General features: G+C 41.9%; 1 protein-coding gene across 1 annotated transcript in view; it reads right to left on the bottom strand.

The window, feature by feature from the left end:
* The window catches only part of LOC132518473 (zinc finger protein 709-like), a 49225-nt gene continuing 23919 nt past the window's right edge, over nt 1-25306 (bottom strand). Inside the window, 8 exon segments of the mRNA XM_060146415.1 lie at nt 1-329; nt 331-1123; nt 1208-1349; nt 1512-1635; nt 2020-2080; nt 2282-2408; nt 3307-3324; nt 14622-14799. Coding sequence (XP_060002398.1) covers nt 158-329; nt 331-1123; nt 1208-1349; nt 1512-1635; nt 2020-2080; nt 2282-2408; nt 3307-3324; nt 14622-14799 — 1615 coding nt within the window. The 3' untranslated portion in view covers nt 1-157.

Genomic DNA, 25306 nt, shown 5'->3' with positions numbered 1-25306 from the left:
TTTATATTTGTTTCTCATGGGAGTTTTCACATATAAGTATGTGGGCCCACTGAAGTCTTTCCTAGGCTCTTTAAAAACTATATTTTTTATCTAGTGAACCCTTTCATGCTTTTGCAAAGTAGAGAGATCAGAAAAGGTTTTCCCATATTCTTCGTATTTACATGGTTTCTCTGTAGTATGCATGCGTCTCTGAATGCCTAAGACAGAAATGTAGGCTTTCCCACATTCCTACGTTCATAAGGCTTCTCTCCAGGGTGAGCTCTTTCATGCACTTGAACATTAGTGGAAGCGAAGTTTTCCCACATATTTTACAGTCATAGGGTTTTTCTAGTATGAGTTCTTTCATGTTTTTGAAGAGAACTGGAAAAACGAAATGCTTTAGAACATATTTTACACACACACGGTTTCTCGCCAGTGTGAGTCCTTTCATGTGTTTGAAGAAAACTGGGAATAATAAATGCTTTCCCACATTCTACACATTTATATGGTTTCTCTCCAGTGTGCAGGCTCATGTGTCTTTGAATGCCTGAGAGAGATATGTAGGCTTTCCCACATTCCTTACATTTATAGGGTCTCTCTCCAGTGTGAATTCTTTCATGCACTTGAACATAGGTGGAACTGAAGGTTTTCCCACATATTTTACATTCATAGGGTTTTTCTCCAGTATGGGTTTTCTCATGTTTTCGAAGATATCTGGGAATACTAAATGCTTTAGAACATGTTTTACACATATATGGTTTCTCTCCAGTGTGAGTCCTTTTGTGTATGTGAAGAGAACTGGGATTATTGAATGCTTTCCCACATTCTTCACATTTATATTTCTCGCCAGTGTGCAGTCTCATGTGCCTTCGAATGCCTGAGGGACAAACGAAGGCTTTCCCACATTCCTGACATTGATAGGGTTTCTGTCCAGTGTGAGCTCTTTCATGCACTTGAACGTAAGTGGAAGCAAAGGATTTCCCACATACTTTACATTCATAGGGTTTTTCTCCAGTATGGGTTCTTTCATGTTCTCGAAGGTATCTGGGAATACTACATGCTTTACAACATGTTTTACACACATATGGTTTCTCTCCACTGTGACTCCTTTCATGTATTTGAAGAGAACTGGGGTTAATCAATGCTTCCTCACATGCGTTACATTCACAGGGTTTTTCTCCAGTGTGATCTCTTCCATGTTTTTGGAAACCTTTTTGAGAACGTAAACCTTTACCCCATTGCTTACATTCATAGGCCTTCTCTCCAGAGTGAATTCTTTCATGTGTTTGGAAACCTTGATGATTACTGAAACTTTTTCCACATTGCTGGAATTCATACAGTTTCTCTCCTGTGTGAGTTCTTTTGTGCCTCTGTAAGGAACTGTAATATTTGTAAACTTTCCCACATTCCTTACATTTATATGTATTATACAGTCCCTGATCATATTTTTTAAAATCTTGAGGTTTGTGTTCAATGTGACATTTCATGTGCCTATTAAGAGATGAATGATGCATGAAGACTTGTCCACATACACTGCATTCACATGGTTTTAATCCAGGAGTTTTCTTGTTCTGATCAAGAGGTGGAATAAGGCTGAAATTTCCTCCACATGGATTACGGTCTTTACGCTCAGAGAATCTCACTACCGTATGATTTCTGAAAATGTGAGAAGCACATTATTAATGATTTATTAATCATTTTATATGTATTGCATTTATTACAATTGATAGGAATAGTGTGGTTTTCTAATTTGTGTGAATTGTTAGGAATTGAATATACTGAATGCTCCGCAACGGACTGCACCCTTTCTATTGAAAAGTAATATTCAAATACAGGGTTTATTAATATTGCTTGCAAGTGAATTATTTTGCAAATACTGGACATTTATATAACATTTAAGAAAATATTTTTGAAAGAAACTTTCTAAGAATAATTAAATTAGAAGAAAGGGCTATTTGTTTCGTTTGCACATTTTTAAAATTTCGTAATATACCAGGATTCTCACGTGAGTCAAAGCTTTCTATTGTCAGTGTGACTTACCTTGGTTTTCCCCCCTGGTTTTTGTACTGCTCTTCAATGTCATCATCATCCCATTTTGTTCCTAAAATGCAGACCCAGTAAAATGATTCCAAAGATTGGAAATTAAAGAAATATTATTTGACTCTATGTACATTGTTAGCTGTGACCATGCCTGGTTTATATACCAACATCCTCCCTTCTCACATTACACAACTTAGAACATCAATGAGCAAGAAGCATCTGATCTCTACCTGAGTAACTGATGGAAAGTCCCCATCCTTACCTACTGAGGCCAGATTCCTAAAGGTTTCCTGCATCACATCTCTGTAGAGTTTCTTCTGTGTAGGATTCAGTAGAGCCCACTCCTCCAGGGTGAAGTTCACAGCCACATCCTCACAGGTCACTGAGTCCTAAAACATCCCAAGTATGTGTACAGTAGGATGAGTGACAGCACTGGACACCTATATTCCATTTATGGGAAGGTTATGTATGATTCTGTCCTTTACAAACATTTACTCACCCTCTGTCCATACCTTCTTCCTCATTAATTTGTCAGTACCATAAAGACATGAAAATTATTTACACATTTTTACTGTGATCACATTACATTTTATTTCTCTCTAATGGCAGGGCTCAGAGAATACTGGGAAATGACAGAAATGCTATACAAATGAAACTAATATTATCATTTTAAGACCATCAATTCCTTATGAGAAAAATTATTTCATTTCCTTCCTTATTACCCACCAATTCCAGCACTCCAAGAGACAAGGGGTCAAATCTGTGTGAGGTTTCAATGCATAAACCACTGTGAATAACTACAAGCTTTTTCTTCTCTTCCCATTACCAGGCATGAGAGTCCAGGAGGCCTCTGGCATGTAACATTTAAAAAGGTCCAGCTAGTTACAGATCCTACAGTCCTCTAGAACATTAAAAGTGACAAGATACAACTGGCTGAATGAAAATATTCTTGGGGAGAAGCACTGCTTTTGCCCTGTGTCATATGTATTACAGATTCAGTACCTCCTTTGTCTCTCTGTCCAATTTAATGGACTAGAAAGTTATTTGGAACAGAATTCGGACATGACAAAGAAGGCATGACAACTTAAACCACAAAATCCCTACACTCCTGCACCTCAGGGCAGCTTCCTGCCAATTCTGGGAACACACAGGCATACACACTGAGATAATAATGTCAGAAGAGCCCATGTGGCACACCATGACAGTCGATCCTCATCCCTGCTGACATTAAAAAACAATTTAAGGAGAGGAGAACAAGATGGAGGAGTGGAGGGACATGGAACTCACCTCCTCCCGCCAGTACATCTACATGTGGAACAAATTTTTTAGAATACCTATTTAAAGCTTGCAGAAGATCTCATATAACCAAAGCTGCAAGAAAGATCCCCACATAACTGGGTAGGATGAAGGGAGAAGAGAGAAGAGGAACTGAGATGAGACCTGTGCCCCTGGGAGGGAGCTGTAAAAAAGGAAAGGTCCCCTAAGCCAGGGAACCTTCTTCACCAGCTGGGAGGTCCACCAGGATAGATAGGGAGCTTCAAAGGCTGAAAAGGAGAGTGTGGCAGCTGGCCTGTAGCCTGGCAGGGTAGAGAGAGATCCGAACTGAAGGTCCTGGTAACGTGCCCACACTTCTCAGCCCAAGACATGTGCCTGCTGGTGTGTGCAATGACTGGGTGCAGAAACGAGGCTTCAACGGACAGACCCAGGGAGAGGACTCAGTTTGCCTGCACAGACACAGCCCACTGGGGGCAACTGGGGGCATGAGCATGCAACTGGGGGCATGAGGACGGAGAGTGGGTCTGCCGTAGGAGCCCCATTGTCAACACGGGCAGGAGGGGAACAGGTCTGCCATAGCAGCCTCATTGTCAGCGTGCTCATAGAAGGGATCTAGCTGCAGTGGGTTCTTTGAACTTTGTGGGCCTGCACAAGCAGAGGCAGGGCTGAAATCTGAGCCAATTGCAGGCAGTCCTACTGCGGGTGCTGGGATGCAGCTCCAGCGGGTTCTTGTTCCAACAGATTTTGGGACCGGGACTGCTTGTGCTTGCCTGAGAGCCACCTGAGCCAACTATCTGCTGGCTCAAGGGGACATGACTCTGTGGGTTGAAACACGGGTGGCCCTGTGGGCACACATACACGCCTAAGGAATCTCTAACCTGATTACCAGAGCCCCCAAGGGAAGGTGGCCATCAAGGGCAGTGCCAGTAGCAGTGATCTTTGTGGGTATGCACACCAGGTGGCAAGTAGCATCACAGAATCACACACCCCACAGACATCTCCTGGGGATGAAGATGAAGCAGCTCCTCTCCCAGTGGGAGGCCTCCAGTGTCACCTACCTCACACCACAGCTTAGAACTGGATCTAGGAGCTTCTATTCCAACAACTAGAGAGCAGACCCTGCCCCCAACAGACCTGTGACAACCACAGAGCAAAGAGGAGGCCCCGCCAAACATCCAGTGCAGTCTCTGGTCACCACAAGGCCAAACACACCAACAAGGGCCAGCAGAACCTGATGAGACACATGGCAAGCATACATACTAAAAACAGCCCTTGCACCATGAATATTGGACTCAAGCAGTCTACACAGTGACACTCCCACAAAACATCAGCACTGCAAGACCACAGTAGATAACTGTTTCTCCTAAACTGACAGAGTCAGAGAAATATAAGAAAAATGAAATAGCAGAGGAACTACTCCCAATTAAAAGAACAAGAGAAATCCCCTTAAAGAACAAACAATGAAACAGACCTCTCCAGTCTACCAAACCCCAAGTTCAAAAAGGAGGTAATAAAAATGCTGAAGGTATTAAGAAAGGCTACCAATAAAAATGTGGATCACTGCAACAAGGAACTAGAAACTATAAAGATGAGCCAATCAACATTAGACAACTCCATTGCCAATATGAATACTGAGTTAAACATAATAAATAGCAAACTTAATAATGCAGAACAATGAACAAGTGACCTGGAAGAAAGAATAATGGAAATCACCCAATCAGAACAGCAGACAGAAAAACAAATGAAAAATATGAAAGTAACATATCAGATGTATGGAACAATATAAAGCATGCCAATTTACACATAATAGAATCCAAGAAGGAGAAGAAAGAGAAAAGGGGATTGAAAAAGTATTGAATAAATTATGGCTGAAAACACCCCAAACCTAAAGAAGGAAACAGAGATCCAGGTACAGGAAGCACAGAGGGTCCCAAACAAGATGAACCCAAACAGACCTGCTCTAAGATATATCATAATTAAAATGGGAAGAAGTAAAGATAAAGAGAGGATTCTAAAGGCAACAAGAGAAAACCAAAGAGTCAATCACAAGGGAATCCACATAAGGCTATCAGCTGATTTCTCTACAGAAGCTTTGCAGGGCAGAAGGAGTGGCAAGATACACTGAAAGTCCTGAAAGGGAAAAACCTGCAACCTAGGATACTCCACCCAGCAAGATTATCATTTAAACTAGAAGGAGAGATATAGAATTTCTCAGAAAAGCAAAAACTAAAAGAATACAGCAGTACTAAGCCTATCTTATGAGAAATATAGAAAGGTCCCCTCTAAATGGAAAAGCAAGAATCTATATGAATGGGAAAATCAAAATAGTAAAGGTAAATATATAAGAGGACTGAAGATCACTTAAATAAACCAGTACATAGATTAAAAAAGAATCAAAAGAATACTGTGAAAGCAATTATAACTATAAGGAACAGCAAAAGGGTAATAAACATGAAGATGTAAAATAAGACATCAAAATCACAAAACGTGTGGGAGGGGAGTAAGAATGTAGATCTTTTACAATGTGTTTGAGCTTATATGACTACCAGTCTAAAGCAAGTACATAAAGGTTAACAAACTTGAAAATCAGGCTAACCACAAACCAAAAACATACGATAGATTCACAAAACCCAAAATGAAAGAAACTCAAGCATAATACAAAGAAAACCATCAAACTACAAAGGGAAAAACAAAAAGAAGAAAGGAACAAATAAGAAATATAAAATCAACTGGAAAACAAGGTGTTAAATGTCAATAAATACATACTTATCAATAACTACTTTATGTGTCAATGGAATAAATGCTCCGATCAAAAGACAGAGTGGTAAATTGGACAATAAAACAAGAACTTCAATATGCTGCCTACAAGAGACCCGATTTACGGCAAAAGAAACATAAACATTGAAAGTAAGGGAATGGAAAAAGATATTTCATACAAATGGAAATTACAAGAAAGTAGAGGTAGCAATACTCATATCAGACAAAATAGACTTTAAAACAAAGGCAATAAAGAAAAACAAAGAAGGACACTAGATAATGATAAAAGGATCAATACAAGAAGAGGATATTGCACTCATTAACATACATGCACCCAATGTAGGAGCATCTAAATACATAAAACAAATATGAGCAGACATAAAAGGAGAAATTGATGGGAATACAGTAATAGTAGGAGAGTTTAACACCCCAGTGGCATCAATGGACAGATCTTCCAGACAGAAAATCAGTAAGGCAACAGAGATTCTGAATGACACAATAGTTAGACTTAATAGCTATATATAGGACACTACATCCAAAGAAACCAGAATACACATTCTTTTCAAGCGCACATGGAACATTCTCTAGGATAAACCACATAGTAGAACAAAAAACAAGGCTCAACAAATTTAAGAGGACAGAAATTATTTCAAGCATCTTTTCTGACCACAACATGAAACCAAAAATGAAGCACAGAAAGAAAAATGAGAAAAAAATGATTACATGGAGACTAAAAACATGTCCCTAAAAAAACCAATGGGTCAACAATGAAATCCAAGAGGAAATTAAAGAATACCTCAAGAAAAATGAAAATGAAAACACAGCCATACATAATCTATGAGATGCAGCAAAAGCAGTTGTGAGGGAATTTCATAGTGATACAGGGCTTCTTTAAATAAAAACAACAAATCCCAAATAAATAACCTAACCTACCATTACAAAGATTAGAAAAAGAACAAACAAAACCTAAAGTCACAGAAAGAGGAAAATAATAAAGATCAGAGAGGAAGTAAATAGAGATTTTAAAAAAAAATAGCAAAGATCAATAAAACTGAGACCTGGTTTTTTGAAAAGATAAAAAAAAAAAAATCAACAAACCTCTAGCCAAGCTCACCAAAAAGAAAAGAGAGAGGACCCAAAGAAACAAAATGAGAAATGAAAGGGGAAAAACAACAACCAATACCACAGCAATACAAAAAAATCATAAGAGAATACTATAAACAAGTATATGCCCACAAAATGGACAACCTAGAAGAAATGTACAAGTTCCTAGAAATATACAGCCTACCCAAATTGAGTCAAGAAGAAAGAGATAATTTGAACAGACCAAGCACTAGGAGTTAAATGGAAACTGTGCGAATCCCCTGGTGGTCCAGTGGTTAGGGCTCAACAATTTCACTGCTGTGGCCTGGGTTCAACCTCTGGTCGGGGAACTAAGATCCCACGAGCCATGTGGTGCGGCCAAAAATAAATAAATTAATTTAAGTTTAAAAAATTGAAGCTGCAATATAAAAACAAAAACAAAAAACTCCCTGCAAACAGAAGTCCAGGACCAGAGAGCTTCCCTGGGGAATTCTACCAAACATACAAAGAAGAACTTATACTGATCCTTATCAAACTATTCCAAAAGACTGAAGAGGCGGGTACACTCCCAAAGTCATTCTATGAAGCAACCATCACCCTGATGCCAAAACCAAAGACACTACATAAACAAGAAAATTACTGGCCAATACCTTTGATGAATACAGATGCAAAAATTCTCAACAAAGGGCTTCCCTGGTGGCGCAGTGGTTGAGAGTCCGCCTGCCGATGCAGGGGACACGGGTTGGTGCCCTGGTCCGGGAAGATCCCACATGCTGCAGAGTGGCTGGGCCCGTTAGCCATGGCCGCTGAGCCTGCGCGTCCGGAGCCTGTGCTCCACAACGGGAGAGGCCACAACTGTGAGAGGCCCGCATACCACAAAAAAAAAAAAAAAAATTCTCAACGAAATGTGATCAAATCAAATCCAACTATACACAAAAAGCACGATACAACATGATCAAGTTGGATTCATCCCAGGCTCACAAGGATGGTTCAACACACACAAATCAATCAATGTGATACATGACATCAACAAAAGAAAAGACAAAAACCACATCATCATCTCAACAGGTGAAGACAAAGTATCTGATAAAATTTAACACACATTCATGATAAAAACTCTCACCAAAGTGGCTATAGAAAGGACATGTCTCAACATAATAAAAGCCATTTTTGGCAAACCCACAGCCAACATAACACTCAATGGTGAAAAGCTGAAAGCATTCCCAGTAAATTCTGGAATGAGACAAGGATGCCCACTTCCACTACTTCTACTCAACAGAGTATTGGAAGTCCTAGCGACAGGAATCACAGAAGAAAAAGAAATGAAATCCAAATCAGAAGGGAAAAGGTAAAATTGTCATTATATGAAGATGACATGATACTCTATATAAAACCCCTAAAGACTCCACACAAAAACTACTAGAACTGACAAATGAATTCAGCAAGGCAGCAGAATATGAGATAAACATACAGAAATCTGTTGCATTTCTTTACACCAAGAAAGAAATATAAAAAAGAGAAAGTAAAAAGACAATCCCATTTAAAATCACATCAGGGACTTCCCTGGTGGTGCAGTGGTTAAGAATCCGTCTGCCAACGCAGGGCACACATGTTCAAACTCTGGTCCAGGAAGATCCCACATGCTACAGAGCAACTAAGCCTGTGTGCCACAACTACTGAGCCTGCACTCTAGAGCCTGCAAGCCACAACTACTGAGCCCACATGCCACAACTACTGAAGCCCACGTGCATAGAGCCTGGGCTCCACAACAAGAGAAGCCACCGCAATGAGAAGCCCACACATTGCAACGAAGAGCAGCCCTCACTTGCCACAACTAGAGAAAGCCTGCGCAGCAATGAAGACCCAATGCAGCCAAAAATAAATAATAAATATATAAATTTATTAAAAAAAAATTACATCAGGACTTCCTTGGTGGTGCTGTGGTTAAGAATCCACCTGCCAATGCAGGGGACACGGGTTCGATCCCTGGCCTGGGAAGACCTCACATGCCACAGAGCAACTAAGTCCGTGCACCAGAACTACTAAGCCTGCACTCTAGAGCCTACAAGCCACAACTACTGAAGCCCGCTTGCCACAAATATTGAAGCCCGCTTGCCTAGAGCCTGTGCTCCGCAACAAGAGAAGCCACCGCAATGAGAAGTCCATGCACTGCAACGAAGAGTAGCCCCTGCTCACCGCAACTAGAGAAAGCCCGTGCACAGCAACAAAGACCCAATGCAGCCAAAAATTAATTAATTAATTTAAAAAATAAATAAAATAAAATCACATCAAAAAATGAAATACCTAGCAATATGCCTAACCAAGGAGGTGAAAGACTTGTATGCTGAGAACTATAAAATATTGATAAAGGAAACCAAAGATGATTCAAGGAAATGGAAAGATATTCTGTGTTCTAGGATTGAAAGAATTATATTGTTAAAATGGCCACACTACCCAAAGCAATCTACAGATTTAATGCAATCCCCATCAAATTACTCATGACATTTTTCAAAGAACTAGAACAAATAATCCTAAAATTTATATGGAACCGTAAAAGACCCAGAATTGTCAAAGCAATTCTGAGGAAAAAGAACAAAGTTGGAGGAATAACCCTCCCAGCCTTCGGACAATATTACAAAGCTACAGTAATTAAAACAGTGTGGTACTGAACAAAAACAGACATAGAGATCAGTGCAACAGAATAGAGATCCCAGAAATAAACCCACACACCTATGATCAATTAATCTTTGACAAAGGAGGCAAGAATAAACAATGGAGAAAAGATATTCTCCTCAGCAAGTGGTGTTGGGAAAACAGGACAGCCGCATGTAAATCAATGAAGTTAGAACATTCCCACACACTATACACAAAAATAAACTCAAAATGGCTTAAAGACTTAAATATAACACCTAATACCGTAAAACCCCTAGAAGAAAATATAGGCAAAACATTCTTTTGCATAAATTGTAGCAGTGTTTTCTCAGGTCAACCTACCGAGGCAATAGAAATAAAAGCAAAAATAAACAAATGGGACCTAATCAAACTTATGAGCTTTTGCACAGCAAAGGAAACCATACACAAAACAAGATGACAACCTATGGACTGGGAGAAAATATCTGCAAAGGATGTGAGTGACAAGGGCTTAATTTCTAAAATATACAAACAAGGCTTCCCTGGTGGCGCAGTGGTTAAGAATCTGCCTGACAATGCAGGGGACACAGGTTCGAGCCCTGGTCCAGGAAGATCCCACATGCCATGGAGCAATTAAGTCTGTGGGCCACAACTACTGAGCCTGCGCTCTAGAGCCGGCAAGCCACAATTACTGAGCCCGTGTGCCATAACTACTGAAGCCCGTGCACGTAGAGCCCGTGCTCTGCAACAAAGAGAAGCCACCGCAATAAGCCCGCGCACTGCAATGAAGAGTAGCCCCCACTCACCGCAACTAGGAAAAAGCCCACGCACAGCAACGAAGACCCAACGCAGCCATAAATTAATTAATTAATTAATTAATTTTTTAAAAGGGACCTAAATAGACATTCCTCCAAAGAAGACATACAGATGACCAATAGGCACATGAAAAGATGCTCAACATCACAAATTATTAGTGAAATGCAAATCAAAACTACATTGAGGTAACACCTCACACCAGTCAGAATGGGCATCATCAGTCTACAAATAATAAATGCTGGAAAAGATGTGGAGAAAAGGGAACCCTCCTACATTGTTGGTAGGAATGTAAATTGGTACACTATGCAGGTTCCTTAAAAAACTAAAAAGAGTTACCATATGATCCAGCAATCCCACTCCTGGGCTTTTATCAAGAAAACAGGAAAGCTCTAATTTGAAAAGATACATGCATCCCAATGTTCACAGCGGCACAATTTACAATAGCCAAGACATGGAAACAACCTATGTGTCCATCAACAAATGAACGGATTCCAAAGATGTGTTTTATATATGCAATGTATTATTACTCGGCCATAAAAAAGAAGGAAATAATGCCATTTGCAGCAACATGGATGGACCTAGGGATTATTAGACTAAGTAAATCAGACATTGATAGACAAATATATAATATCTCCTATATGTGGAATCTAAAAAAGAGTACAAATGAACTTATTTACAAAACAGACAGGCTCACAGACATAGAAAGCAAACTTATGGTTACCAAAAGGGAAGGGGGGAAAAGGGATAAATGGGGAGTATGGGATTAACACATGCAGTTTACTACATATTAAATAGATAAACAACAAGGATTTGCGTATAGTATAAGGAATTTATAAATTGAAAAAAAAAATTTAAGAGCTGCAGATTGTAAGGGAGCTCACTGAAGTCCATGATGTTTTCATGGTGGATATTCCCATGATTATAAAATAAATAAATCTGTTCACAGTGTTTTCCTCCCAAAGAACATAAAATCACCATCCTCTAATCAGAAGGAAGTCCTCTGTGACCAGCCACTGTAGAGGTGTCCTTCCTTCCTCTGCCATTGTCAAGCTCCTCTAGGAAGAAAAGGAATATGCAGTTTAACCCCTAAGCATAAGAATCCCTTAGCTGAAGACAGCACACACTGCCAGTAGGCTATAAAAGGGTATATTCCTCCATAATTGAGGTCTCTGGCGAGTGTAAGGCAGGCCTCTCAAGCAGGCGTGAAATAGCTTGAGAGAGCAAGGAAACGTGTGTGGACTTTTTTATTTTGGTTTTGTGGTGGGATACAGTGAGAGTTTATACACAAGGGCAGAGCATGTGTGGATTCAATCTTTTCCTAAGCCAAAGGTAGGAGCAAAGCCTTTCTCACTGCCTTGGATACATGTGGGTCACAAGGGGAAGGAGGGATGAGGCTCTAAAGCTGTCCACAGCCAACTGTCAAAAAATTGGAGTCAGGGCTTCCTTGGTGGCACAGTGGTTGAGAATCTGCCTGCTAATGCAGGGGACACGGGTTCGAGCCCTGGTCTGGGAGGATCCCACATGCCACGGAGCAACTAGGGCCGTGAGCCACAACTACTGAGCCTGCGTGTCTGGAGCCTGTGCTCCGCAACAAGAGAGGCCGCGACAGTGAGAGGCCCGTGCACCGCGATGAAGAGTGGCCCCCGCTTGCCACAACTAGAGAAAGCCCTCGCACAGAAATGAAGACCCAACACAGACAAAAATTAATTAATTAATTAATAAACTCCTACCCCCAACATCTTCTTTAAAAAAAAATTGGAGTCAGAAGCTTCTACTTCCGGCTCTGGCATTTAATAACTTAGAAGCTATCATTCCCAACCTCGCAAGAAAAAAGCAAAATAACTTGAAATAAACTTCTCTTCTTAGATTCTTCACAGCATTTAGGTCACAGGGCAACCCATGATCTTTAAAATTGGGAAAGAGAAAATAAATACAACATTATTAATATTCCCCAAATATTCTGTTCTTACCATGGCCTGTCAAAAAATTCTATTTCAGCAGAGTTTAATGGAAACACAAAAAAGACAGAACAATATCTATGAACCCTAACATAAACTGTCAAATAGAAGATTTATAACCATCATGGGATTACGAAAGGAAAAGACAGAAAAGAACAGAAGAAATTAGTGTAGTAACAATCATTGAGATTTTCCTAAAGTTAATGATACACGACACACTGTAGATCCAGGAAGCTCAGAGGACACTAAACACATAAACAATAAAAATGCACAACCAAGTAGCCCGTATTCAAACTACACAAAAACCAAAGACAACGTGAATACATATGGAAAGAAGCCAGAGGGGAAAACACCTTAGTTATACAGAAATAAAGATTAGAATTAAATCAGACTTCTTTTCAGAAACCATGCAAGAAACAAGAGTGAACTATTTAACGTTTTGAAACAAAAAACAACTCTCCTAGAATTTTGTGTCAAGCGAAATTATCTTCCAAGAATAAAGGAGGAATAAAGACTTTCTTAGAAAAAAATTGAGACTTTGTCTTAATAGACCTACTTTGAAAGAAACATTCAGAAACTCATCAGAAAGAATGTAAATGATGAAGATGCAGGATTAGAAAAACAATATATGAAGGTAAAATATCTACTGTAATTCTTATAATTAATATGGCAGATAACCACTTTGTTTCAAATATGAACAAGAATGTATTTGGCAATTATAAACTTATGGATAAGTGAAATAAATGAGAGCCATGTGACAAGGGACCAGAGATGGGGGAAATGGGAATAACTTCATATGAGGTACTTGCATGCCCAATGAAGTGGTATCGTGGCACTTGACAAATGTGGCTTAGTTGTAAATGTATACTGAAAACTCAAGGGCAAGCACTAAAAAAGTGAAAAAATATGTGTAATTGATATACTAACAGAGGATTAAGAAAAACAATCAGGTAAAATGCTCAGTTAAAGCCAGAGACGGCAGAAAAAGTGGGAAGACAAAAAGAAACAAAGTACAAGGGTAACAAATAAAAACAATAAAAGGTGTGGTAGGTATTAATCCAACTGTATTAGCCACCACTTTAATCAAGGTCCCAATACAACTGAAAGACAAATACAGTAATGACAGATGTTTAAAATCACACTTAATCGTATGTTGTCCACAAGAAATCCACTTTAAACCTAAAGACACAGACAGACGAATGTTAAAAGGATGAAGAAAAATGTCCTATGACAAAGCCAGAGAGGGGCAAGGCTGACAGATCAACCAGGAAATCTTCCAAAGAGGACCACCACTGGCAGGATTTCGGATAGGATGTCTGTGCCCAGAAAAGATCCTGAGGGAGAGGCATGAGGATTCAAACAGTAGTTCCACGTAGTTATTCATGGCTGTCCTCTCATGTCAAATATCCACAACGAATATAAATCTATAAAAAGGAGTCATCCATGACTCTGTGGGGAAAAAAATTAAAACAAAAAAAAATTGGGTCTGCTTGAAATGCACCACGAAAGACAAATAGTTGATAATCATGCTGTGAATCGAAGAGGAGAAGCTGGAGTTTTAGAATTCGGGAAGGAATCTGGAAATTGAGGCATTTATTGCCACTCTAGGAAGAGCTAGGCTAGAGGGACAGGGTCGTGGATTTGAGACCCTGCTCCCCAACCATTTGGAAAACTCAGGAGAAAACGGGTCCCGCCCTGGGGAGAAAGGAGGGACCACACAGCTCCTCATACACAGGTACCCCGGGGACCGAGTCAGTATTGTTCCCTGATGATCCTCCTCGTGGTCACTGCACACCCTGGGGAAGACGCAGGCTGCGGGCGCAGAGCTGCCCAGAGAGGCTAGGAGGCGGGGCCGAAGTCATGGCGCGCAGTGACGGGACAGGACGCCCGGGGTCCCGACTGCAGGCCCCGCCCCCACGCTGCGAGCCGGAGGGAATGAGGTCCCAGTGGCTGTCCAAGTGGACACGGGTTCGCAGACTCCGGAATTGAACGCAGGGAGGCCCGGGTCCCGCCTCGGCCTGTTCCCGCCGGTTCCTACCAATTTCTCCGCTCCGTCTCCACACGCCGGGGAGGCACACTCACCATATCCAGCTTTTCCGGGTCTCCCCGAGGCCCTCCTACGCCTCCCACGACCACTGCAGAAACGACTGGGACCATTAAGGGCGGGGAACGCCAGATATCGCCCTTGGGACATCGGAGTCCGTGGCGACTTTCTTGCGGGTGCTGTGCGTCGCCCCGCCCACCTCCACCAGCGGCGCCCCTGATTGGACAGTTCGAAAGTCCCGCCACTTCGTGCCTGAGTGACTGCAGAGCAGGAGGGCTGGGCTCCGCCCAAACATCTTCTCCTCTAGGTGGTAACCTCACCAGCCAGCTCCATTTGCATTTAAACAGAAAGTTTTCCTGGCCTGAGGCTGCCTATGGTGTTTTCACCCAGCTTTTTGTGAAAGTGTGGGCTCAGATGTGCGCCGGGAATTCCCGATTCAGTCTCAGGTTGGAGAAATACAGAGCAAGAGGATGGCCCAGGCCAGGTCTGCTTGTAACAAATGGGCCATCTGTCCTCTGCAGGTCAAGAGCTTGGCGTAAGGCTGCGGCGAACCACTCATGGAACTATGACCCTTGTTTAGAATGTCAACCATAAGGACCACCAATTATAAAGAGGCAAAATGGCAGTCTATTGAGGGATCTTAGAATTGCAATTCAAGGGGTCACAGATTCTGGAGAGACCCAGAATGGCGTCCGACCCGAGGAAAATGGGTAAAAGTTTTTCTAGGAAAAAGGGGGTTGTTCATTCAGGCTTAAAAACTTCTTTACCAAGAATTTGGATTGGAGGGTAAAATTCGTCTATACATACCATTGGGTTACGGAACACATCTCATCCGTTTCTAGGGAAAGGTATGTTTTCTTTAGTCCAGAATAAGTCCAGTTATCATCATCATTATTTGGCAACTCAGCAATTATTCAGCCATTTTATTTAGAGAGCTCAGCAAAATTCCAACGCGGGAAGAAAGATGGGGGTCCTTTGGTCACATCTCACTCGTTCCTGACACAGTTCTTTTCATAAGAAACACACTTAAGTGTGACCTCACCGTCTGTAACAGAGGCTGGTCCATTTTAATCTTTGATCTTCGCGAGCACTGAGATTTCCCTCATCGCTTTTCCGCCCCCACTCTTTTGGTACTTAAGGTAGAGAATCCCAGAACACTTGGCCCTGGTGAGAAATTTGAAGCCCGCAGTCCTAGGTGGGTGCAAGGACTCTGCTCAGTCTAACCATAGGGTGTGAGATGTGTTCATTAAGTTCTCATGTCTGCATTTACACTGAAAGGAAATTTATTTTACATCAGTTTTTGCTGCAAACCCTAGTGAACTTTGAAATGTAAACGACTATGACATCCCTAAGGCAATTGATTCCTATTATTTCTGTTACAAGAAAAACAATAAATCATCCTGTAAACTTGGGATTCATCTGGAAACTCTTCCCCCACAGCTTTCTTGAGGTATCATTGACTAACAAAATTGTCTATCCTTCTGTTACTACCACATCTTGATTACCTTTGTTTAGTACAAAGTTTTGAAATCAAGAAATGTTAATCCTACAATTTTTTTTTCTTTTTCAAGAATGGTGTGGCTATTCTGGTTTCCTTACAATTCCCTATAAATTTATGAAAGAGATTGCCAATCAAATTACTGTTCAGATTATGATTATTGAATCTTAGATCATTTTGCAGAGAAGGGCCATTTCAACAATATTAAGTCTTCTGATCCATGAAACTGGGATGTTTTCCCATTTGTTTATACATTAATTAATTTCTTTCAAACATGTTTGTAGTTTTCAGAGTATTTGTTTTATACTTCCTTTGTTATATTTATTCTGTTTTATTGCCTTTGATTCTATTGTAAATACATTTCTTTTCTGAACTTCATTATCAGAATGTTCATTGCAACTGTATAAAAATGCAGTTGTTTTTATTTTGATCTTGTATCATACAACCTTGTTAAATTCAATTACTAGTTCCTATAGTTTTTTTTTAGCAGACCCTAGAGTTTATTATATATAAGATACCTGACTGGAAGTAGAGACAGTTTTACATCTTTCTAACCAATATGCACGCATATTAATCCTTTTCTTGCCTAATGAGTTCTTGGCTAAAATCTCCAATAAACTGTCAAACAGAAGTGACAAGAGTAGACATCTTTTGTTAGTTATGGCTGGGGGTAAGCATTCACTGTTTCACCATTAAATATAATATTAGCTGTGGGTTTTCCATAGATGCTCAATATGAGGTTAGGACATTTCCTTCCATTTTATTTTATTTTTTTATTTTTGGCTGCGTTGGGTCTTCATTGCTGTGCGAGGGCTTTCTCCAGTTGCCGTGAGCAGGGGCTACTCTTCGTTGCAGTGCACAGGCTTCTCATTGCCGTGGCTTCTCTTGTTGTGGAGCACGGGCTCTCGGCACCCGGGCTTCAGTAGTTATAGTATGTGGGCTCAGTAGTTGTGGCTCGCAGGCTCTAGAGCACAGGCTCAGTAGTTGTGGTGTGTGGACTTAGCTGCTCTGCAGCATGTGGGATCTTCCCGGACCAGGGCTCGAACATGTGTCCCCTGCGTTGGCAGGCAGATTCTTAACCACTGCGCCACCAGGGAAGCCCTCCTATTTTTGGTGAGTGTTTTAATCATGAAGGGGTATTATTTCTTTTGTCAATTATTTCTTTGAATCTATTTAGAAGACCTTGCATCTATTGACCTCACTCATTACATTAATGATTTTGAGATGTTAATCCAAACTTTCATCCCAGGAACAAATCCCACTTGGTCATGATGTATAATTCTTTTTATCTGTGGCTGTATTGAGTTTGCTAGTATTTGTTGGGTGTTTTTCCATCCATATTCACAAAAGAAATAGGTGTGTCTTTTTTTTTTGGTACTTCATGTGTTGGCTTTGGTATTAGAGTAGTTCTGGCCTCACAAAATGAGTGTGAAGTATTGTCTTCATTCTATTACTTACAAGACTTTGTGAAAATCAGTAATAAACCTGACACCCAGGGGAGAAACCCGACGGTCCCTAACCCACCATGCCTAAATTGTCTCTATAAACAAGTACACCTGTCTTAGGCAAGGAGGCAAGGAAGCCAACCGCCCCACCCTCCCATTCTAGTAAAAACCTCCCTCCTGGCAAACTTGCAGAAAACCAGAACTAACTGTATCTACTAGTTGTGTTTACATGACAGCAAAAAGAGGGCTTAACCATAAGAATCCAGGATAATCTGAGTGAACTTCAAAAGTGGGACAAAGTTCACTCTACAGCCGATTGCCATCTCATCGTAATAATAAAATCTCCACCCCTCACCCCCCTGCCATATTGGTTCTACCTGCTTCTGACCCAGACCCAGAAGGGCCACCACACAGCAGCAGAAAAGAGAACTGAATTGCATTCCAGGAAACCTCCATCCATTTCCACGAGTCAGGATGACAAAAGACACTCGTCCCCTGTAACCTCCTTCACCATTTTCTATAAAAAGCTCATCCCTGCTTGTAATCAGAGAGAAGGTGTCTTTAGAGCATTAGCTCCCCTTCTCTTTCTCTGGCCATTGAAGAAAAGCCTGTCGTCCTTGCACCAAACTCAGTTTCCTTATTGGCAGCTCAAACCTGAGCAGGAAAGAACTCCCTGACCCAGCCAGGGGGTCTTTGGTTCAGCTAGGGGCCAGGAGGGGAGTCTCCAGTCTAATTCAGTAACAAATCTTCTTTAAAATTTTTGGAGAACTTTGTGTAGAAGCCATCTACGCAAAGGTAGAGTCTAGGTTTATTTTACGGGTGGATTTTGTTTACTAACTCAACCACTTCACTTTTTATAGTTCTATTCTGATTTTCTGGGGTTTTTTTCTTTTTCTGTTGTTTTTTTCTTTTTACTAATATGTAGTTTTTAAACTTATTATTGAAATATAGCTGATTTACACTGTTGTGTTAGTTTCTGCTGTACAGCAAAGTGATTCAGTTATACATATACATTCTTTTTTATATTCTTTTCCTTTATGATTTATCACATGATATTGAATCTAGTTCCCTGTGCTATACAGTAGGACCTTATTGTTTATCCATTCTATATATAATAGTTTGCATCTGCTAATTCTCTACTAATATGTTTTGTTTTCTAGTCTATTTTGCCTGGTATTTATATAATCTCTCCAGTTTTCATGTTGGTGTACCTATCATACGCTTTTACTTTCAATCTGTTGGTGTCTTTGCATCTAACGTGTGCTTCCTCTCAGGTAGAAGGTAGTTGGGTCCCTGGGCTGAGCAGCTGGGAGTGTGTCAAGCAGAGTAGATTGGAGCTTTGTTTTCCTTAGACACACCAAGGACAAAGTTAATGGCAGGAGCTGAGCTCTGCTGGAGTAACGAGATAAGAGGACCACATCTATCAATCCTGAGGTCAAGGAAACCTCCCTATCTGCACATGTGCAGGAAGGCTCCTTGGAGGTCAAAAAGGGAGGGGGCACCACCCCACAAAAAGTGTGGACATACTCCTGAAGTCCTCTGTGTTGGAATCCATTTTGGCAAAAAGTTGCGCACGCATATTGGGGAGAGCTCTAGGACAGGTCAAGTGTGGAAAACAAACGAGATAACTGGCCAAACGTAAACAAAGATCCAGAAGAACTGCCCTGTATAAATGATGTAACCACCTCTTTACTGTGCTCCTCATTAGGGAGGACCCCACACCCCTTCTCTCCAGGTGTGTATTTCTGCCTTGCTTCTGTCTTAAACAAACTGTTTCTCTGTGTGCTCTCCCACATGATATGCTGTGTCTCTGATAATAAACTCTGTACCTGTTTTTACAGTTTTTGCCTCTTTGAGAAATCCATTTTTCAAATGGGGCAAGAGCCAGGGGAAATTTGCTTCTAGCCTGGTGGTCTAGCAGCTAGGATTCCTGGGTTTTCATCCAGGCTACCCAGGTTCAATTCCTGGGCAGGAAACTAAAACCTAGCTTCAAGACCACTTGCTGTTGTCTCTCTGAGATCACCTCTACACAGAATATAAATTTAGATCATCGTTTGTTTGTTTAATCTGGGGTGACAATCTCTTCCTCCTGTTTGGATCATGTAATCCATTCACATTTAGTATTTTTGACATAGTTGCAATTATACCTGCCATTTTACTTTTTGTTTTCTACAATTCCCATGTTGTTTTTAGTTCTTAGTCCTCCTTTACAAGTTTCTTTTGCATTAAGTGAATATTTTCAAGTGTAACACTTTCATTTTCAAATGACTTCTCCATTATATATTTAAAAACATTTCAGAGGTTGCCGTCTTAACATAGATGTATTAAATTACTAAAATGAGACTCAGATTTATACTAGCTTAATTCCAGTGATACATGGAAAGGTTACTCATATAAAGCTCTATTCCCTTTTGCCATTTTTGTGTTATTATTGTTATGCAGATTACTTCAACTTATGAAATAACCCCCAAAGTATTTTCTTACACTTATCTACCATCTGTAGTCATCTCCTTAGCCCAGTACAGCTTTACTCCCACCTTTGTGCTCTTTAATGGCAAATGCACTCACTACACAGATATTCTCTCTATGTTGCACATTAGACTGTTACGGTTACTAGACTGTGTGTTACTACACAGTCTAGTAACACATTACATACATAGGATTTATACAGTTCCTTTGACATCAGTTGAAAGAAGAAAAGAGAAAATATGTATTGATTCTACCTTTTCTAATTACAGAATTACCTGTATGAGTGTTTTTGTTTCTTTATGTTGATATGAATTACCTTCTGGAGTCCCTTGCTTACAGCCTGAAGAACTCCTCCAGTAATTCCTGTGGGGCAATTGACGGTCAATATATTCTTTTAGCTTTTGTTGATCTGAAAAATGAAGGGCAGCCTTCATTTTTTTCAGAAGGCAGTTTTGGTGAATATAGGATTGTTGGTTGACAGGTTTTTTTCCTAGTGCGCTTTGAATGTTTCCCTCTGCCTCTGGCCTCCCTGTTTTTTGCTGAGACATCACCTGGTTTTACTGGGGTCTCCTTGTAAGAGTTGGGTCATTTTTCAATTGCTCTTTATTCCCACCATCTGGTTCCTACCTTCCTATTTCTTTGCATGTCTCATATTTTGTTGTAAACTAGACATTTTAGCTAATATATTGCAGCAACTCTGGGTTCTGGACCCATTCCTTCTGGGGATTATTATGGTTATGTGCCTATTTATTTGTTCAGTGACTGCCTGGATTATTTTAATGAAGCCCGTTCCCACTGTACTGAGAAGTCAGAGCTGGTGTATTGAATTAAGAATATGCAGATTATGACCTGCTGAATAACGGGCACATCGTGTTCTTGACCTTAAAAATGGAAGTTATTTGGGCTTCCCTGGTGGTGCAGTGGTTGAGAGTCCGCCTGCCGATGCAGGGGACGCGGGTTCGTGCCCCGGTCCGGGAAGATCCCACATGCCGCGGAGCGGCTGAGCCCGTGAGCCATGGCCGCTGAGCCTGCGCATCCGGAGTCTGTGCTCCGCAACGGGAGAGGCCACAACAGTGAGAGGCCCGCGTACTGCAAAAAAAAAAAAAAAAAAAAAAGAAGTTATTTTACCAGTAAAAATGAGTTTATGCAGGAACAGCAAAGGATTGCGACTCTGGACAAGCAAGCTATAACAAAAGCCATAGTCAAGACCAACAAAGAAAGGAGAGGAATGTTGTTTTATTGAGATAAAGGAGAAAGTTGGGAGGAGCTTTTTTTTTTTTTTTTTTTTTGGCTGTGCCGCACAGCATGCAGGATCCCAGTTCCCTGACCAGGGATCAAACCTGCACCCCCTGCATTGGAAGCACAGAGCCTTAACCACTGGACCACCAGGGAAGTCGGGAGAAGTTGCTTTGATGGAAAGTCCACTGGAGAAAAGTGAGAGTTCAGGGTGATGACAGTTTCTCATTGGCTGAGCTGCTGGGCAACTCAATTTTTTGTAGGAAATGCAATGTACATTCTTCTCTTTGTGACCTATAAAGGATGACTCTTTCCTGATGAAGATTCTACTGTTGAGGTGTGTAAATGACAATTCTTCCTACAACTGATGTGGAGAGGTACTGGGCTACAGGTCCCCATCATAGGCTCCCAACTCCATTTTAGTGAGGTTCTCTTTTATAAATTCTCATAACCATCCACATGGGGTGGGCAGGTATCTCCCTCAGCAAATGAGTTCCCACTTTGGGTAAGTGAAACCCATGGGGTTGTTTTGATTGAAGGTGCAGTTTCAATAAACCCAGAGAAAGCAAGTTCAGCCAGGAGATCTATTACTTACACATCCCAGAAGTTGGGGGCTGAGGGGGGCCGTTACAATGACCCTGGGAAAAGGGCAGTCCTCAGTCCCAGGTCAGAAGCAAGCAGGAGAGAGAGTAGGCACCTACCAATTATAAGACGGATGGCGCTGTCAAGTAAAAAAACAGTGCACAACCTAAAAGCTGACAAATATGTTTTTTAAATTAATTAATTAATTATATTTTTGGCTGCGTTGGGTCTTCGTTGCTGCGCACAGGCTTTCTCTAGTTGTGGCGAGTGGGGGTTACTCTTCGTTGCAGTACATGGGCTTCTCATTGTGGTGGCTTCTCTTGTTGTGGAGCATGGGCTCTAGGCGCATGGGCTTCAGTAGTTGTGGCTTGCGGGCTCTAGAGCGCAGGCTCGGTAGTTGTGGCGAACGGGCTTAGTTGCTCCGTGGCATGTGGGATCTTCCCAGACCAGTGCTCGAACCTATGTCCCCTGCATTGGCAGGTGGTTTCTTAACCACTGCGCCACCAGGGAAGCCCGAGAAATCTGTTTTATTTGGCAGAACTTCTGAGGACTCAAGCCCTGGAGACAGCCTCTCAGATAACTCTGAGGGACTGCTCTGAAGAGGTTAGGGAGGAGACAGAATACATAGGAATTTTTACAATAAAAACCAGATAGTTGGAACATGAAAATCAGGTAGTCTGGTTAATTAAAGAAAACCAGATATCTCAGGTTAACGAATTTAGCACTTTCCCATGTACAGGAAGATGCAATAATCTGGGCTCACTGAAATCGTTCCTTTGATATGCACCTTAACTTACTATCCTTGATGGTCCTTACTATCTAGGACCAGTATCCTGCTCTTCTCCATCCTGAATCCCCTCAGGGAGCACCCTTGGGGGTGGGAGCAGCACTTGCTGGCTAGATGGCCCCAACATCCTTTGTTTACTGATATGGCAGATAACAGTCTTCATCCACAGTGCAAAGGTCACTAACTTTTCACAAGCATAACTCTAAGTGGTTTTATTGTTTGTTTTTGTTGTCGTTTGCTTGTTTTTGGCCACGCCTGGCAGCACGTGGGATCTTACTTTCACAACCAGGAATGGAACCTGTGCCCCCTGCATTGGAAGCACGGAGTCTCAGCCACTGGACCGCCAGGGAAGTCCCCCTAAGTGGTTATTTTAATAAATGTCCTGAGAAAACCTTAGCAGGAAATAAGAGTGGAATCCTAACCTCAAGTCTTTATCTAAATGTCCAGATTCTGGGTGTGAGCAGGGTTATCATACTGTAAAATGCCTAGGCAGTGACTAGGAAAGACAAAAGCAGTTTTTTGAAAAGTGGTTTTTCTCACCACACCCCAGACATAGTGAAACCTCTAACACAGGTCCTCAGATTGGGCGCAGCTTTGGGTAAACCTGCTGTATCCTGGGATGACAGGACCATTGGTGAGGCTCTCTTGCTCTTTCACAGACCTCACCCAGTGGTGAAATTAAATCAATCTGTGGCTGATGGCTTGACTGTTTTCACCGACACGGAGCAGAGAGGGGGATGAGAGCAGGAAAGGGCATAATTTACTCTCCAATTTATTCAATGCAATTATGGTTCCTTTGTAGAAATATCTCCCAAAATCAGTACGTGATATTTGTTTAACCCTTGGAATCCTCCTCTCAGCACTCTAAGCTCCCAACTCTACCCAGAAAACTAGGCAGTGTACAGGTAGGCTACTTTCATTAAATACAGAATCTACTCCTAACTGATTTTCACCTCATTTTCCACTTTTTTGCTAGGGTCCTTTGACTTCCACTTTTCATAATCTTTTGCCAGGCACTTTAATTCTTTGGAAAGGTAGTCAGAGCTCACTTCCCACCCACCCACCTACACCCCACCACCCCGTACTCAGGAAAAAACCTCTGTGCCACTCCTGGAGCTGTTTGGGGGTAATAGGAAGCCTCTCTGAACGACAATCCCATCCTAAGAGCTGAGTGCTCAATGGAGGGGAGACAGCAGCCAGTGGTCCTCTTGGTTGTATCTTCAGGCACCTCAGGAATGACTTATGATACAGCCGCCTCACCTGCTGGGAGGAGGGCAATCAACACCCTGTACTGTCAGTGCACACAAAGGCATCACCTCTGTTCCATGTGTAGGGAATAAAAGAATCGTGTCCCAAGTTTGTAAGAAGAGTCATCCAGCAAGTATTAACCCCCAGCAACAGGCAGTGGGGGCCGGTTTGAAAAGTTGAAGTCTGTTCTTTCTAGGAAAACAGTCCTCTTGAGTGGGAGCTGCGGTAACATTGTGCCATGTTTTCTAGGTCACAGTAGTCTAAAGTGGAATCTTCAGCAACCTAAGCTGAGAGGAGCTAGAGAGGGAGTGAAATAAAATGCGTATTTTATGGCAAGTCAAGAAAAATTTAAACAAATTCTTCTCTGCCCTTTGGCTTCCTCTCTCCTCCCACTGTGCATTGTGTATCTGCATTATGCATCAGCTAGACCTCCCCCATCAGCAGGAATGTCTGCTCAACCATAAAGAGTAACATTTTTCTAGCATCAACAAGACAACTCCTTAAAAGATAACATTTCTTGATCTTGTAAGGGGTCACATGACCCACCATGATCCTGCTTAGATCTGGATTATGTAAACTGTCAGTAATATGTCATTTGATGTACAGCCCTCTACCTCAAAAACCTTATATAACTGTGCCTTGATTTCTTTTTTTTTTTTTTTTTTTTCCGAAGTGTAAGCTTTTACTACTCCAGCACAGCTTGGACTTCACCAATGCCTACCTTCGTGGGGCATGTAGTGTGGCTCATGATTGCAGACACAAAATCATTTGAAGCCTGTGCTACAGCTCTGGGCTACTTTCAAAGACATTCAGTTACACGAACCGTGACTTGCTTCTAAAAATGTGAGTCCCATTTTCATTTTCCTTCCTCTCTGCCTTGCTCCCTACTTCCCGCCTTCTTGGGACTTCTCACTGTCTGGGTAACAAAGCTTGGGCCTAGCCAAACCTGGGGTAGAGAGACCCCTCTGTCACAAGCAGTGCCCGGGCCTGAGGCTGAGCCTGTGGCCTCTGGAGCCCAACCTAGCTTGGTGCAGCACCAAGGGGTGGCCTGTTAGGCTAGTTCCCGGCTCCCTGGGGAAGCCTGCGGACACTGGCCTGATGGGAGGCGCTACTGCACTCCCTGGGGCCTCTCAGAACTCCCACTTCTAGTTAGTGGACCGAACCACGGGACAGCCACACCTCACTTTTCCTTTTCCCAATTACAAGCAGCTGGGAGGGCCCCTGGCCTCATCAGCTCTGTCATCAGAGTGGCTGCTTTTCCCCAGGGCTTCAGCAAAGTCCGAAAAGAAGGGCTAAGGGCTGCTGCTGTAGGCCTGGGCTGCAGAGGCCCCGCCCAGCTCTCAGGGGAACTGGCACCCCGCTAGTCCCACTGGACCACTCACCTCTCCTCCTTGGCCTGTGCAGCCAGCAGCCTTCAGACCTGCCCTCCTCCCCGCCACCGGCCCCACCAACGACATC

Source organism: Lagenorhynchus albirostris, chromosome 3 (genome assembly GCF_949774975.1).
Source record: "Lagenorhynchus albirostris chromosome 3, mLagAlb1.1, whole genome shotgun sequence".
Lineage (NCBI taxonomy): Eukaryota > Metazoa > Chordata > Mammalia > Artiodactyla > Delphinidae > Lagenorhynchus > Lagenorhynchus albirostris.
Note: the sequence above shows the minus strand (reverse complement) of the source record. Positions and strands in the feature narration are given on the sequence as shown.